The sequence below is a fragment of the Pezoporus occidentalis genome, unplaced genomic scaffold, assembly GCF_034315485.1.
Source record: "Pezoporus occidentalis ecotype Australia unplaced genomic scaffold, CSIRO_AGI_Poc_V1 ctg21, whole genome shotgun sequence".
Lineage (NCBI taxonomy): Eukaryota > Metazoa > Chordata > Aves > Psittaciformes > Psittacidae > Pezoporus > Pezoporus occidentalis.
In genome coordinates, this window is record NW_026913964.1 from 1,760,696 (window position 1) to 1,777,805 (window position 17,110).

The 17,110-nt window shown below is 39.9% G+C and overlaps 1 protein-coding gene across 1 annotated transcript in view; it reads left to right on the plus strand.

Annotated features, from left to right (window-relative positions):
* The first annotated feature begins 1,036 nt into the window (after nt 1-1,036).
* The window catches only part of LOC134163927 (cytochrome c oxidase assembly protein COX16 homolog, mitochondrial), a 51,207-nt gene continuing 35,133 nt past the window's right edge, over nt 1,037-17,110 (plus strand). Inside the window, exons 1-2 of the mRNA XM_062619164.1 lie at nt 1,037-1,190; nt 14,004-14,081. Of these exons, the coding sequence (XP_062475148.1) occupies nt 1,077-1,190; nt 14,004-14,081 (192 nt within the window). The 5' untranslated portion in view covers nt 1,037-1,076. The remainder of the gene's footprint in view (nt 1,191-14,003; nt 14,082-17,110) is intronic.

Sequence of the window (17,110 nt, forward strand, 5' to 3'; positions counted from 1 at the left end):
CTTGGCTCCAGAGCCACCCTTCCCCAGCCTATTTTTGGGCCGTCACTCCACCACTTCTTGAAGTGATGCATGTCTGGGCAACAAACCCCTTACAATACACCTCCCATTGTCATCCTCTGAGCAAACTGCTTCAAGTTCTGTATTGAACTAAAGTCATGTTCCTTATTAACCTTGCCTATTCACAGCCAATACTGAATTGTGAGCATTTCTGCAGCTCTTGGTATCCAGTCCAGCACCAATTCTGGCTTGTCCATGGATGTTTAATAAGATTTCCATCCTGTTCTCCATCCTGCTGTCCAGAAATCAAGTTACACAATGTCCTGTTGCACCCTGCAGTTGTGGTCATCGCTGCCTAAACCAGCAGTGCAGGCTTAATACATCAGAAGTTTCCAGAGTGCCTGCCAATAGCCAGCAGCAGATTATGTGCACTGAATTTTTATGTGCACTGGTCCTTCTCTGGAGGAAAGTGATAAGAGGCTTCCCCAGAGCTTTTCTCCAGAAACACTCAGTTCGTGATGGGACAAAAGCCAGCCAGCCATCACGTTTGTGTTTCTGTTCTGCCCCCGAGTTCCAGATAAAGCAATAGGTACACATCTAGGAGAGAACCAGGACTCCAGAGGCATGCTTCACACAGAAAACCTTCTTACAGTATTTCACAAGGTAAAAGAATGCTTAACTCACTGTATGGTGAGTTAGACCACAAAGCTACGTTCAGCCTCCTCGGGGACATGAATACGTGCTTGAAGTATTGGGCTTTACCTCTGAAATTTAACAGCATTTTATAACAGATTCTTAAACACGAAGACATTTTAAAAGCCTAATTTACCATTCATTCCTGGCACAGCATGTTTGTTTTAGCACTTTTTCTTACTTCAAATGTACAATCGGGGTAAGGGATAACGACGCAGGAAAACAAAGGCCCACCCTCCGAAGTCGGCTCCTGCTACCAGACACCCACTGGTGCGCAACCGGCAGCGCAACCCGCAGATACGGCCGCGGAACCCGTCTTGCCCGGGCGCGTTGCCCCGGCAGAGGAGCCGCTATGGCGGCGGACCCGTGCTCCGCCGGAAGCGCTAATGCCGGGCCGGAGGCGGGAGGACGCCGTACGGCGCCTATGGCGAAGGAGGGCGATGGAGAGGCTCCGGAAGCTTTGGAGGAGCCGCACCATGACCTTCGGGGTCCCTCTGTTGGTGAGCAGCATGGGGGGTTGTACCGGCACCGGGCAGGAGAAGCGGCGGCAGGCCCCACCCCGGCCTGGCGAGCGGCCTCCGAGCGTGCGGTGCTCCCGCCGGTGCCTCAGGGCTGGCAGTACGCCCCGGCCCGCCCCGGCCCGGCCCGGCCCGGCCCGGCCCGCCCATGGGGCCGGTGCACCGTGGGGAAGGCCGCGTCGGTGTCAGGGGAGAACGGGTGATGAATTTATGGTGGCAGGAGGAGGAGCGGGTTTTGAGTGAGCTGCGGGACGGTGCCGCCGCCTGCATGCTTGTGGGGAGCGGCCGGTAGGACTCTGCGGTGTGCCCTGACAGGGATGAGGAAAACGCGTCTTCGAATCATAGAAACAGCGAGGCTGGGAAAGACCTTTAGGATCATCAAGTCCAACGGTTAACTCAGGGCTGCCAAGACCACCACTAAACCATGTCACTGAGGGGCTCATCCACACGGTTTCTGAACATTTGGAGGAACCGTGATTCTGCCACTTCCCTGGGAATCCTGTTCCAATACCTGAGCAGCCTCTCTGGTGATCAGGTCTTGGTGTTCCTGGTTTAAAGCACTGCTTGCGTGTTTGGCTAACTTTCCTCAGCTTTTCAGCGGATTTCAAGCCACAGCAGCAGTGATCGTCTGGTAATTTGTACATACAGTTAAAAGAATTTGAGTTAAACGAGTTGATAGGTTAGAGTTATAGTAGAACCAATAGGTGAGGCGTAACTACTTAGAATAGTTGAGGCTAGAAAAGGTCAATAAAGTCAAAGGAATAAACCAAGATTATAAGAGATGCAGCGTAATGGATTGCACTTGCTTATCTTAAGTACCTGTGCGCATTAGAGGAAAAAATTAACAACTTGGGTGCACTTACGTATAAAAACTCCGGGAGATGGACAAAAACTGCAGCCAGGACATTGTTGTTTCTGTTTGTGCAATTCATGTCTGGTTTTCTGTATATACAGTTGGTTCACAGAAAGTAAGCAAAAAAAGAAGTGGATGAAGAGTAGGTTAAAGTAGGTTAAATTCTAACTTTTAATAATACTGCTAGAGAAATTATTGACTTTTTCCTCAAATATGAAGCAGCATGCAGCAGAAAAAATGGAGTGGCCCAAAGGACGGTGACACTTGTTGGAGTTAAAAAAGTTTAAGCCCATTTTTTTTTTTTTTTAAGTCATACTACAGAGGTTCTAGAGTAAGGACTTTAAAAGGATTAAAAAAACATTATAAAATATAGTTATTAGGTGCCTTTGAAATTGAAAGGTATCTTAGGTGGGATAGGTCTTGCAGAATAATAGAATCATAGAGTAGTTTGGGTTGGCAGGGACCTTCAGAGGTCGTCTAGCTCAACCCTCCTGCAATGAGCAGGGACATCTTCAGCTGTGAGCTGTAATACTGTGAAAAGACAGAGATGTTATTGTAAGACACCGAAACTTGTCAAAAGTAGTGTAAAACATGGAACAGGACTCTTACAGTCTACTCAAAGTCCTCAGCTGGAGTAATTTCCCAGCATTGTGGTGCCGTTGCAGAGATGACAAAGACAAGCTGTAAAGTCAGGATTAGAGAAACATAAAAGATACAGCAGGCATTCCACCTTTAAGGAATGCTTGAAGGAATTGACTTAGTTTATTTTAGAAAAGGCTGAGAAGTTCTGTACATCATGTACTGAGAGTGGTGATTGCTTTCCCTATAGCTTGGGAAAGAAGTACCAAAGCAAACTAGCTTCAGAGAAGATGTAAGGAAAATACTGTTCTTCATTAGGAAAGTGCACTCGTGGTACATGCTTAGGATTTTTAAGGAGAGGTTAACAGCCGTCTGGCAGCAGAGGCATAGATTTTCTAAGTTCTTCGCCAGTGCTGGAGCTAGGACTTCAGTTTTGCAGGCTAAGGTAGACCTGTGGTTGTCTTTTTGGCCCTCCTAGTGTTTTTGTACAATCTGACAGAGGTTATAGCAGAAATCTTTGGGGCTGGTTTCTTTGACTTTGTACTACCTAATTCCATTCCATTTCTGTTACCACAGAGCTCTTTTCTCCAGAGACAATATTATATAGAGAAATAGTCTATTATATTTCTTTCTAAGGTTTCATGTCTCCCTGCCTTAAAATTATTCTCTCCTCTGAATGCTTCAGAATGTGTCTGTGTTGCTGCCCAAAGGCTTCCCGAGGAGTAAGAAAAAGGAAACTTCATGTAATTCTTGTCAGCTTCCCAGGTGTCTATTGAACTCTGAAAGCATCTCTGAAGCTGAACAGAATTGTGCTAGAAGATAAGTTACAGCAAAAAAGACAGTGAAGCTATACACAGAATTAGAAGGAGCATGCCTTTTTAACCCTTTAAATTCTACTGAATTTGTTGATAATACTGAAACCAAAGGTTTCTGTTAGATTCTTACATCCTCTGCAGCATTTCTTTCACTAGGAACTTACTGGACTTTACTGTTTAGTACTGCTGGACTTTTCATCAGTACCATATTTGATTTTTCAAAGGAAAAAAAAAATCAAACGGCTTTCATGTCTTCCCTTCTTACACTGCAAATTTAGATGAAAAAATCCCTGTGCTACTTTTTCTAAGGGCTCCAAAGTTAGAGATAGTTAAAGAAATCAGAGACAGGTGAGTTTCTCATTATACACACACATGCACAAATGTACGTTTAAAATACTTCTTTTTAGTGTAAATTATCTTGATCCTTTTTTCTTTGTTCTTTTGGGCTTGTGGCTCTTAGAATATTTCAGTGAAAAAGGAATATTCTTGGTTGACCTTTAAACCTCAAACTGACAACAGCTTTCAGAGTAAGATGTGTAAATCACAGTTTTCAGTCATACTTTCTGAGAAGATAGGTATGTTTCTTTGTGAGCATCAACAAGACTGTAGGAGGTAAGAATGAAACCTGCAGAAAACCTTAATTTGTGAATGTTTAATTATGTAAATCTTACAGATATCTCTACATGGCATAAAACAGTAAGCATGCAGGGAAGAGTGATGTAGCCTGGCATGGAATATCTTAACAGCTTGCTTGCTACAGGGTGAGTAGTCCTAAAGCATTGGTAAAGATAGTAACATCTGTGTAGATGCTGGGATGAACTCCAGTGACCTTACAGATGTATGTGTAAAAATTGCTGTTGTGCTGGAAAGCTCTGCTACCTCTGTGGTAACTTAAACCATCTTTGTCAGCTGTACTGACATCACCGTTTCCTATCATGATAATGAGAACTCTTTCCTTATACTGAAGCTTATCTTGCAACTCTTCAGTGTTCTTGGTTCTGTTACAGAAGAAGAGCTTCAGTCACTGTTCCTTTATATTCCTCAGGGGATCTTGAGCACCCTGGTTTAGTGGAAGGTGTCCCTGCCCATGGAAGAGGGGTTGGAGCTGGATGATCTTTAAGGTCCCTTCCAACCTTAACCATTCTATGATTCTGTGACCAGAATTGGTGAGTCTGTTAATATCCTGTTGCTGCTGTGATGCTTCTATAAGATCCTGAGAGAGCAAGGCTCTTTGGTATTACAGCTAGTGGATCCAGTGTCATACATTTCTTATGAGACACTGGACATCTAAGGTTACTTCTGTAGTGCTGTTAGAATGTTTAAGGGTTGCAGGAAGTTATATTTTTAGACAAGATAAATGTATATTTTCAGACAGGTATGGTACGGTGATTCTAGATCATTGAGGAAACATGTTTGGATTTTGAAATTGCAAAGCAATACTATTCTAACACACGTATTAAAAAAACATTGTATCATATGCTCACACCACTTTCCAAAACTTACATTTGTGGTTATGTCTCTAGACAACTCTAGACAAGGATCTTTCATACTCTGTAAGTTGCAAAATGAATGCATAGATGCAGTTCCAGTTCTGCTGTCACTGTGTTCAAAGGGAAAAATGAAATTCTGAGGATCTGAGGCGGCATCTTAGCAAACAGCAAATGTAGTCTGAGGCTCATTTGCTGATTCTTACTGCACTCCTAAAAAAAGTTTATTGTACGATATATGTAGTGCTGCAAGTTTCAAATTTGCAGTATGCTGCAACATTTTCCATATTTATATAGCTGTAGATTATTACTTTATTTGGGGGTTTTTGCTTGTTTTCTCCCTTCCCCCACTCCGTCCTGTACTGACTACTTTTACAAGTACTTTGCTTCCCTTCCTGGATCTTGTCTTTAGAGTTCTATGTGCTGTGCTAGTGTTGCCAAAAGAGAAGATGGAGGAAGCTTGAACAGTGAATTTTTATCTTTTTTTTTTTGCGAAGAAACATGTTTCTAAGATCTGCTTCCATCAGTGTTTGTGTACCCAGACTGTACTACAATGCCATCTACATTGCTGCCTTGCAAGTGCAAGTTTACTTTGATAAACACTTTGTCAAGAGACACCATGAATGTACATCATGTAGAGGACAAGAAAAAAGGTCAGGTTAGAGAGTCCCTAACAGTGCTGAAGCGATGTGGTCAGTTCTTCCAGGCACCATTAGAGAAGGTCAGTGCATCTCAGGCCTTTGTTAACAAACCAGTTGTCTCTCACCCTTTTTGATAAACAAAACAAAACAAAACAAAATGCCTTTCCCAGACATCATGACGTGAAATTACATGTCTCTGCATTAGTTTTGTTCACTGGTGAAGTCAGGGTCATCTGGACTCCTCAGAAATTTTCTGCAGATATTGTGAAATGGTATTTTCTGGTGCTGTGAGTTGCTGAAAGCAAAAGTTTTACAAGATTAATGGGCAGGGAAGTGATATTTTCATCTTTTAAATGTATTTAAATAGCTACGTTGCCACAGATTTTCTAAATACAACATTACTAATTAATTTCATAAAAAACTGCTGAATTCTGAGTCCTTGGCTATGCTGAATACAAGGCACAATTTTTTTCCCATGGATTCTGGAGGGATTCAGGCTCATAAAACCTGAACACTGAGAAATATGGGAAAGTCTTCTCAGGAATAATGATGTTTCTGAGATCTATTGTTGCCACTGGTGTCTATGCATAGAAAATGTTTATTGTTCTGATATTTGTTCTGATATTGTTTATTATTTTGATATTTGTTCTGATATTGTTTATTATGTGATTACTGCAATCAGCATTTTTCACTTTTAGATATGTCAGTGTTATTGTTAACATTATTCACATTATTGCCTTGAACAATTCATAATATTGAATTGCAGCAATTTTATTAATATATATTACTTCATGTAGCTTTGCAATAAAATTTGACATATGCAGAACAGTTGATTTAAATGTTAATATGCTTTTGAGAGATGACTAGAAGTTAACATTTACCTATGAGAAGAGAATTCTGACTTTTAATATTCGTAGATAAATTGTGATTGACTGTAAAAGTCACAAGCATTACATTTGTAGCATAGAAAAGCAATAAATATAAAACTGGGTTTAGAATTTCAAATTGGTTGCTCCCAATCAGCAAATCACAGAGTGTTGCTTTTATGCTTCAGTGACTTGTATTATAAATATTGGGTCTCTAAGCTTGTGATGAGATATGTCTTTGACTTCTGCTGTGCTTCTGCTTTGCATCTCCTGTTCATCTGTGTGTGTTTGAGTTCACAGCAGAGTGTGGAGCTGTTCAGACAAAACCACCCCCTGGAACTGTTTGTGCAGTAGTGGAAGCCAGTGTGTTTAAGCTGAATGGGCCTCTGTGGACCCCAACTTGTTCAGTTTGAATTAGCTGACTTCCATCTTTCAGTTGACCGTCAGGCCTTAAAATGTGGGAGTTCATATTTTGAATCAATGCCTTAAACTTTTGATTCTTAATCTTTGAGTACTATTTTTCAGTAAATGTTAGACAAGCAAATAGACACTCTTTAGGTCTTCCAGATATCCCCTGTTTCATTTTAAAACATAAAGAATGTATTTGCATTGTTTATTGCTGTTAGAATGGACTAACTGGCTCTGAGGGGAGCTGATGTTCTGTGTCGATCCTCAGAACAGAAACATAAGTACAGAATTGCCAGTTTTCACTTAGTGCTTTTAGCCACCTTCTTCATAGGGTGGTGAGGGTAATGGTGTAAGATTAATATTTTCTCTGTAGTACATTTCATCTTCATCCCTGTCTACCATTGTCAACAGGGAAGTATTACTTGACCCGTAGTGGTTTCTTTTTATGTTCTTTAATGCAAGTTTCATCCTAACACATCACAAGAACACAAGGATGTCATGAGATGTAAACAGTTTCCCACTGTAGTGCACTTTGGCTTGATTTGAGCCAATTAGTAATCACAATGGTACTTTTATAAGGAATCAAGATTTTGGGTTTTAGAAGCATATGAAAGATGAGAAGATGGTGTTCATAAACTGCAGCTTCACCACCACGACAGACTTGGTTTTCAAACAGTTGCAGCTGCGGAGTGAAATTCCCTTGTCATCTGACCAGCCCAAGCAACGTGTATAGTGCAAAATGACAATGCTGTGGCTGAAAATGGCTTTTTTTCACTTATGCTTGTGCTGAGGAACATATGGGTTTCTGTCTCTTCTGCACTGTTCTTATATTGGTTTCTATTAAATGATCTTTTTTGTGCTTCCCAACCTATTACGAAATGGACGTCTTGGTAAACAGAGGTTTAGTTTTTTTCCTGAGACATTGAATAGTAGCGTTGAAAGGATATGGGCAGTTTTTGTTGTGCTCTGGCCCATAGCCATTTGTATTTGCAATTTCAGAAATAATTGCTTTGACCATTCTCTGTACTGAGCCAATTAACCTGATATTGATAAACTTGGGTCCAGTTTAATATTCTGCTGAGTTCTGCATGCTGTGAAAACTACACTCTTCTGCTCTGTCAGTCAGCTACAGCTGGCTCCAGTTCAAACTAGCTGCTGGCCTGGGTTGCCAGCTTCATATCCATGCGGTCATCCACTAGCATGTACCATCCATTTTTGAATATAATGCAGTTCAATCTTTCTACAGTTTGTCAATTCTTGTATGTGTGGTAAGTCAGTGCGTTCTCTTACTTTGTTGAGCTTTTGAACAAAATAACTACTAAGGGATTCATAGTTTTGGTTTCTGTTTTCCCCCAAAGGAGGCCTTTGATCAGAACTAAAAATGATTTCATTTGTTGCAGACTAGAAGAAAAGGTAGACCCCTTCTGTTCCTATCAACGATATGGAGATGATTAGGAAGTTTTTGAGAAGCCTTTGAGCTGTTTTTCTCTCAGCAGTTTCTGCATTAGAGACAAGTACTGGAATGACTGTGGAGAATAAACTCTTGAGAGTTAGAGCTGGCAGAGGGGGGCGCTTCAGGTTAAGATGAATTGCCTGGGTCTTTTCTGGGACTGGCAGTTTGCCCTGCTACTTTATTTAGGGAACATAATAGAGACTTCAGTCTTCTGGGCTGTCAAATTGCCATCTTTCACCAGTCTTGCACTGTACATATATCAGTTCCTTAAAAAGGAACCCCCAAAACCTTTTTTATTGTGACCACTGCAAACTAAAATAAAATATTTCACATGACTGTTCTAGTTTTGAAGCTCCTAATGAATAGCTGGAGGGTTTTGCAGCAGCAGTCTTGAAGAAGAGGTCAGAAAATTACGATGTTCCTTCTCTAGTCATATGTATCATGGCATTTTCCACCACTGCATAATGTGTATTGCCAGCACTAAATACTGTGATTTGGTTAATTTAGGGATTTATGACAAATGTAATTTTGTAATCTGGCTTTCACAACTGGTGCTATTGTAGGAACGGCTTTCGCTAACAACAGGGATACGGTAAATTGCTGGTGCTGCTGGAGGATTAGTTTCTTGTTACTTTGTTAACCCAAGGAACTGAAAGTAGCAGCTTCAGATTATGCAGGAAACTAAAGAAGCAGGGATCTGCTCTAAGTCCCTAGTATTGTTGTTATGAGTCCCCAGTGGCCATCTCATTGTGGTTGGTAACAAATTTAAGTATTTCCCATCCTAAGATGTGGTTAAAGGGATCAGTCTGATGCCATCCATAACTCATTGCATAACACACTTCCCAGTGGCGAAGTGAACAAACAGAATTTTTAAAAGAATGTTATTAAAGAGAATTTGATGTCATTTCTTTACATAAAACATTTATTGAGGTTTCTGAGTGTATGTGACAGATGGTGCTCCAATGTCACATCCTGTCATACATTTTGTTTTGGAACATGCAAGTCTTTTATGCATGCATAATTGCATTACAACATTGTAGAGGTTTTTTGTGTACTCACTGAAACATAAAGAAATAATCCAATGTGAGATCTTTAATGGGAGTTGTGTTAACAGTGCTGTTAAGCTGTTTGCTTTGGTGTTAAGTGCTGGTTAACTAGTATGTTTTATGTTTTTTGCTTTCTTATGGTAAACTTCAGGTGTAACGAAAAAAGTGAGAAATTTACTATTTAATCAGTCTGCTGAATGTATTCAAGTATCTAAACAGGTGATGTTCACTACATAGTAACATTTTTTGCTCCACATTCTGAAGCATATAAAATGAATCCCTTGCAATTAAATAATGCAGGTATTTTTTAACTCCCAGTTTGAGTGCTCTTCAAATACCAATACCATAACATCTCATGATTCTAAAATCAGAATGAAGGAAAATATATTTTAAATTTTCATTATATATGGCATGTCTTTTTCCTTTTCAGTTAACGGGAGGGTGAACTTGAGCCTGACTTAATTAGAATGGTGCCAACCTGTGTTATTTATATGGTGTCCTGAATAGGTTCTACTGTTTCCTTTATGTCTGGACTAGTGGATGGAACATACTCGGCTTCACTGTTTCCCTTGGCTTGCATTGAGCAAATTTGTCCATTGTAGTGCTTTTTTAACTGAAGAGTGTTTTGCAAGGAATCACAGAACTGTTTAGGTTGGAAAAGACCTTTAAGATCATTGAGTCCAACTGTTAACCAAGCACTGCCAGATCCACCACTAAACCATGTCCCAAAGTGCCACATCTACACATCTTTTAAACACCTCCAGGGATGGTGACTCCACCACTTCCCTGGACAGCCTGTTCCAGTGCTTGACAGTCCTTTTGGGGAAGAAATCTTTCCTAATATCCAATATAAACCTACCCTAGTGCAACCTGAGGCCATTTCCTCTCATCCTATTGCTTGTTACTTGGTAGAAGAGACCAACACACAGCCTCCTTTCAGGTGGTTGTAGAGAGGATGAAGGTCTTCCTTGAGCCTCCTGTTTTTCTAGGCTAAGCAACCCCAGTTCCCTCAGTCACTTCTCATAAGACTTGTGCTCTAGGCCCTTCATGTATGTATTCATTAATATAGAGATTATGTTACAAATTGGAAAACCAGAAATGTCTGTGAAACATACAGAATATGCCAAACCAAACAAGCTGATAATGTTGCTGGACCTTTTGAGTCTTATCCCACTTCTAATTATTTTGACTGGTGATTCCTGATGCTTCACTGTTGTTTGCATATGTACGTTCTTCCCTTTAAATGCCGTCAACTTAAACGAAGGTAGTGAGGACATCTTCTAATGCAAAAAAACAGAAAGGAGAGACTTAAACCAAGACTGATATTTCCACTCAATGCATTGTCAGTCACTGAGTCCTTTACTACCCTTAATGCTATCATAGTTGCATAAATTCATTTATACCTTCTTTTATTGGCTTTTGAACAGAGTTTTCAAAAATTTGATTGAATAGCTGTTCATTGCTCTTCTGGCTTGTATAGATCAAAGCAATTCCTGCTCAGGGCTGTCAGATAACTATATTGACATATTCTTGGTTGATTAAATCATTCTGGTCTGGTTTTACAATGAAATCTTAGACATCGTGTTTGGTTCGTTAGAAAATTGGTCAGGTAAACTTGCAAACATATTACTTATATTTTTATGTATATTCTGTGCTTTTGAAAATTATTAAATCTTAATCCTAACCTTCCAGCATTACACTGTGTAATATGTCAGTGGCATTTGTAATTTCTTACAGCATCAGCATGTTTTGATGCAGCCTAACTAATGTTTCATCATAAGGTAAATCAACCATTGCAGTATTGGAAGTGTAAAGGCAACTAACCACACCTGTAATGCCTCATAAGCGAAATATGCCAACTTGCCAGGGTAGTTGCATTGTTTATGCTGCATGAAGAGCAAAAGTACATCAGAAACCAGGTGGGGTTTTACCACAGTAGTATAAAGGTGATGTGAGTAAAATTAGTCACAGGATAAAACCTCTCTATAGGAACTGAGGTGTATGTGTGCAACTTCTTTATTTTATGTATAGTTGCCAATGTAAAATGCACTGTATAACCAGATGGTTGCTGTCAAGCAAGTGATAGGGTATGATGAGACAAAATAAGTAGCACATGACTTATTTCACTTAAAAACCTTCTACTTAATTTGCCTTAGTTACAGTGTACATTACATAGTTTTAAATGATCAGAGGTAAAGAATGTAAGAATTCTTTTTTTAGCTTGGAGAATGGCTTTGTAAGCCACAATGTACCTTTTCATTATTTTAAATAATAGTTGGGTTATGAGGAGCAGGCCAGTTAAAGGTCTGCCAGTTGTTTGTATTGCATCTCATAATGGTATATACTCCCTGGAAGTTTGTTGTTAGGCAAACTAATTTTCAGTTGTTGTCACAAGTAATTGCTACTTTCTACCTTGTTTAACAACTGTGTGCTAAACCATTTCTAGTGTAGTTGCTTTTGCAACTGTCATAGCCACTCTAACAACAATGAACTGTGGTTTGTAACAGCCATAAATTTGTCTGTAGCACTTCTGATTTCTGTTCTTTAGGGCTCAAAGTTAACTCATGGCTGTTAATTAGCATAATACTTGTTAGGAGTTAGAGAAAAGCAGCTAATGAAAATTTATGCTGAGGTGTCAACCATATTAAAATTCAATTACAGTCTGATCCTTGAGACTTTTGGCATTATGCATTACCGTATGTTCAGCTGACAAATCTTCTGCTTTGGTTAAATAAATCCTGACTAATGTTGTTTTGTTCTGTTTTTTAACTATTTTGAATACTTTTTTTTCTCTTTCCTGTTGCTCTTTCTTACCAAAATACTGATGTATGAGGAAGACTGTTCCCCTTTATACAAACACCTTTTTTTCTATTGTGTATTTTGATGATTCAGTATTTGCAAGAGTGTCATTAATTCCTTGAACAGTTATGATACAAGGACAGTGCCATCCGATTTTTGCTAGGTCAAATTTCTAGTCACTGAAAGTTAGCTTGCTAGCACATGATGATTTTCTGATTGGCTTTCTGAAATCAGCATTCTGTGGCCTGTCAGCTGGATGTTCGTATCACAGAACGTTGATGTGTTTGTTTCTAATTAACAGCTAGCTTCTTAGGCTTATTGAAAGGGCCATGCCAAAAAGAGACTGTGGGCCCTTTAACTCCTGCCTATTGGTGAAGAGTTCCCTGTCCTGTGAAGAGAGTACATTAGTTCTTGGCTGCTAATCTGTAATTTACTAGTATCTAAGTGAGTGTGGGCACTGCATTCACATGCTGGTGAGTAGTTTTCACCTGATTGATAGGAAATAACGTAGCCCTGCAAGTCCTGCAACTTTTAGAAAAAATAAACATAGAAGGCTTTTTTTCCTTTTTTCCCCCTTTCTTCCCCTTCCCTCATTAATTTGAATGAATATGGCTTTTTGTCTCAGTGACCTGAACATTGGATAGCATACTTTTTGGAAAAACACATTTTTGACTACCTTACCTGTGCAGCATAATTATAACAATTGTTGGACACAGGCCATAGCTGCAAACCTAATATGTAGCAAGAAATCTACCAGCAATGTGTAGAAAGCAGTATCCCGTGCAGCAACAGCCTGTATTGAAGGACTGTAACACTAATGTGTGATGATAAAATGTGGTGGTATTAGGTTTTGTTTTTCGATTTTGTGGGGTTTCTTTTTGTTTTTTTCACTCAGGTCCTTAGAGCTTTCTCATGCTTCCACCTTCCTTAGATTTATGTCTTTAGAAGTGACGGTTTTTGGCCTCCTGTATGTCTGCCTTAACAGAGAACAGCAGACAGTCTGTCAGGTCAGAGCAAGAGCAAGAAGTGTGATTCTTCCACAGAGTAGCTAGATTTCTACACTAATTTTCAAGTCCTTAATGGTGTTTGTTAACGATACTTGATCTTCTGTTGGTCTGCCATTTTTAGTTGTAAAATATAGACAGTTTTATGATCTCCCTCTGTCATAATAAAGGATAATTGAACAATTTATGTGGATATGAAGTTCCCCCCCCCCCCCCCATTTCTTCCTTTATTATTTGTATTCATAAGCTTTACAGGTGTGGAGAGAGTTGAAAAACAACTAAGAAGGCAATAGTAAAAGCGTAGGTGTGCTGGATATGATTTCTTAGCCTATGTGATAATGTGTCACTGAACCACAGCTCAAATCAGCTGTTCTGATGTTTAGTTAGATCTCTTACAGACAGACATCAGAGTAAGTCGATGTGGCATTGTTACTTCCCCATAGAGTTGGAAAATAATAAGAATAAATCCAGTAGTGGTGAGGTAAAGGTTGCTTTGCTGCAGTTATGCCAGGAAGCCATGTGGGGAGAGAAAAGAAGGTGTTTGAGGAGAGGAAGTCCCTGGAAAATATGAGTCCTGAAGCAGCTGTCTTGGTATATAAGAGAAATTTGTGAAATCTGTACCTAGAGAGTGGAAGAAGGCTCTGACTTTGTATCTGCTTACTCTCCTATACATACCTTTCAGTTGGTTATTTTTTTCAGCTCCTGGTGTTTCTGTTGGAAGAATAGTAGGGTCCCTTGGTAAATGAATTGGGTCAGGATGCTCCCTGAGTGCTCTTTGTAAGTATGCAAAATGTTCTTTTTCATAATAGTAACAACAAATTGTTTTCATTTTGTTGTTTTTCAGCTGTATCTTATTGGAGGATCTTTGGGACTCCGTGAATTTGCTCAAATAAGATATGATGTCCACAAACTACATGGCAAGGTAGTTGAAATGGTTTTCTTTTCATTTCATTTTGTATGTGTGCTGTCTTCTAAAGAATTGCTAGGACAAGCAAGCTATAGGTATTGGGGATTGCCTTTCACCCCTGGGCCCTGGGCTGCAGCTGTCTCTTGGACAGTGAGTGGTGTAGGTGGCAATAAAGGGGCTGACACAGTGATGAATCCTTCTACTGTCTGTGAAACAGATCAACATAAGTAACAGAAAAACATTTTTCCTTAGGCTGACTGATTATAAATGACAGTTCTGAATCCTGAGAAAGAAGCATAGCACGTCTAGGAGTTTATTACAGAGAATAAGAAATGTAGACTAAGACTAGAATAGTTAGGGTTGGAAAGGACCTTACGATCATCTAGTTCCACGCCCCCTGCCATGGGCAGGGACACCTCACACTAAACCATCTCACCCAAGGCTTCATCCAACCTGGCCTTGAACACTGCCAGGGATGGAGCATTCAAAAGCTCCCTTGGCAACCCATTCCAGTGCCTCACCACCCTAACAGGAAAGAATTTCCTCCTTATAGCCAATCTAAACTTCCCCTGTTTAAGTTTTAACCCATTACCCCTTGTCCTCTCAGTACAGTCCCTAATGAAGAGTCCCTCCCCACCATCCCTATAGGTCCCCTTCAGATACTGGAAGGCTGCTATGAGGTCTCCACACAGCCTTCTCTTCTGCAGGCTGAACAGCCCCGGCTTCCTTAGCCTGTCTTCATACGGGAGGTGCTCCAGTCCCCTGATCATCCTCATGGCCCTCCTCTGGACTTATTCCAACAGTTCCATGTCCTTTTTATGTTGAGGACACCAGAACTGCACACAATACTCCAGGTGAGGTCTCACAAGAGCAGAGTAGAGGGGCAGGATCACCTCCTTCGACCTGCTGGTCATGCTCCTTTTGATGCAGCCCAGGATATGGTTGGCTTTCTGGGCTCTGACTAATGTAGACAGAGACTAAGGTAGACTGAGAAAACTGGTATTTTGAAAGGTTTTGTTTTCAAACGATGCTTGGCATGGAGTATATAATGTCAGATGCTTTTCAGGGCTTGGCTCTGTGTTGGCCAAGATAAGCACTTTGTGGCATACCTGTGTTCAGTCCCGTATTTTACACAGCCCATAGACAGGGGAGAGTTATTTTACAAATATTTTCTCCAGTCCTATCTTAGTTATTTCCTTTCAGTCCTGGGCATTTAGGACCAGTTGGAGCCTTGTTTTTCCAACCAGATAGGGTTGGAAAACTGAGGGGTTTTCCAACAGATGGGGTTGGCAAGAATTTGCCTGCTGTGTTTCTGTCAGTATTTTGGTCTGATTCATATTCAGTGAACTACATTTGACCTCCATGATCTGCACTGTGACTGCAGCTGAGGGAAGATGGTAATAGTTGTGCTTATTTAGATCTATGAGGCAACTTGTCCCAGCATCTATTAGCAAGGGAAGCATCTCTGAAATAGATAATAGTGCATGAAAGCTCTGAGGGGAAGCTACTACACCCTGGAGTTCCTAAGCTCTGAAAGCTAGAATAGGACATCTGGATTCTGCTCTAACTGGTATTATTATTACTTAAGGTTACAGCATTTCTTTTGGTTTTATTTTTATTTATTCTTTATGATTTTATTTGAGAATAGATGAAATTTTAATGAAGAACAATGCAGTACTGGCTGAGAACTAGCAGCACCAACTTTGAGCTTGTTTGCAGAAAGACAAATCAAAGCAATGTGTGCCATTAATATCTGTTTCTATGTCCATAAAAACAGACTTAATAACTATTCTAATTCATTAAATAAGACAGCAAAAGAGACTAAAGTATATTTTAACTCATAAAGAGAAACTAGCTTAAAATGTACATGAAACTCAGAAAAAGAATGTTAATCTAAGTAATTTAAAAAATCTTGATGGTCATAACATCTGTTTAGTTTGTCACTGGTTAAAATGTTTCTGTGTTGGAGTAGAATATGCTTTTCTCATATTAACACACTTGGGCTAACGTAAATCCTTATGAGAACAGGGATAAGCGTGCCTTTTTGGGGGTTGGACAGGTATTTGCAAATTGCAATAGGCAATAAAATAAATAGGATTTTTTTCTTACAGTTGCTCCTTTGGAATAATAACAATGTTTAATTAAATAACACTTTTCATAAAAGAAGCTTCAAAGACTTTCACAGAATTTAAATGAATTAAGCTTTATAGCCTTACTGTCAGAAAAGGCAGGATTATTTCCATTTTACTACTGAAAAAATTGAGCTTGCAGGAAGTTTAGCAACACATCCAAAAGTAGCCTAGGATTTGTAATACCTAGTGTCTGTCTTTTCTGGTCATGTTGTAAGGATTTGCAAACTATAATATCCCCCCTTTTGTAAGCATGGATGCTGGAGAGGGACTCCTCATCAGGGACTGCAGCGAAGTCAAGAGGTAATGGGTTCAAATTTAAACAGGGGAAGTTCAGGTTAGATATAAGGAGGAAGTTCTTTACTGTGAGGGTGGTGAGGCACTGAAACAGGTCACCCAAAGAAGTGGTGAATGCTCCATCCCTGGCAGTGTTCAAGGCCAGGTTGAACAGAGCCTTGGACAACATAGTCTAGTGTGAGGCATCCCTGCCCAGGGAGTTTGGAACTTGATGATCTTAAGGTGCTTTCCAACCTGAACTGTTTTATGATTCTATGATTCTATATTATAGTTACTCCTAAACTTGTTTTCTTGATAATTAAACTGCTAGATAGACAGACAACCTTTTGTGGTATATCTCTACTATATTTAAAATGTTAAACCAGGATCCCTGCCCTTCAAAAGTATTTGTCCTTTTTCAGTCTAACCATTCTCATTGTGCTGAGAGGAAAATCACGTAAGTAGGCAAGTTCTCACTTGACAGTGGTATTCTGAAGGAAGTGTTATAGTAGAACTAGTGTCTGTGTTTCAGTGGCTAAGGGGTTAACTGCCACTTTGTATTCTTGTGGCTTAATGAGCAAAAGCTGCATTAGTGATAATGTCTATGTTATGTCAGACTGGCTTTTGAAGCGTTTTGCT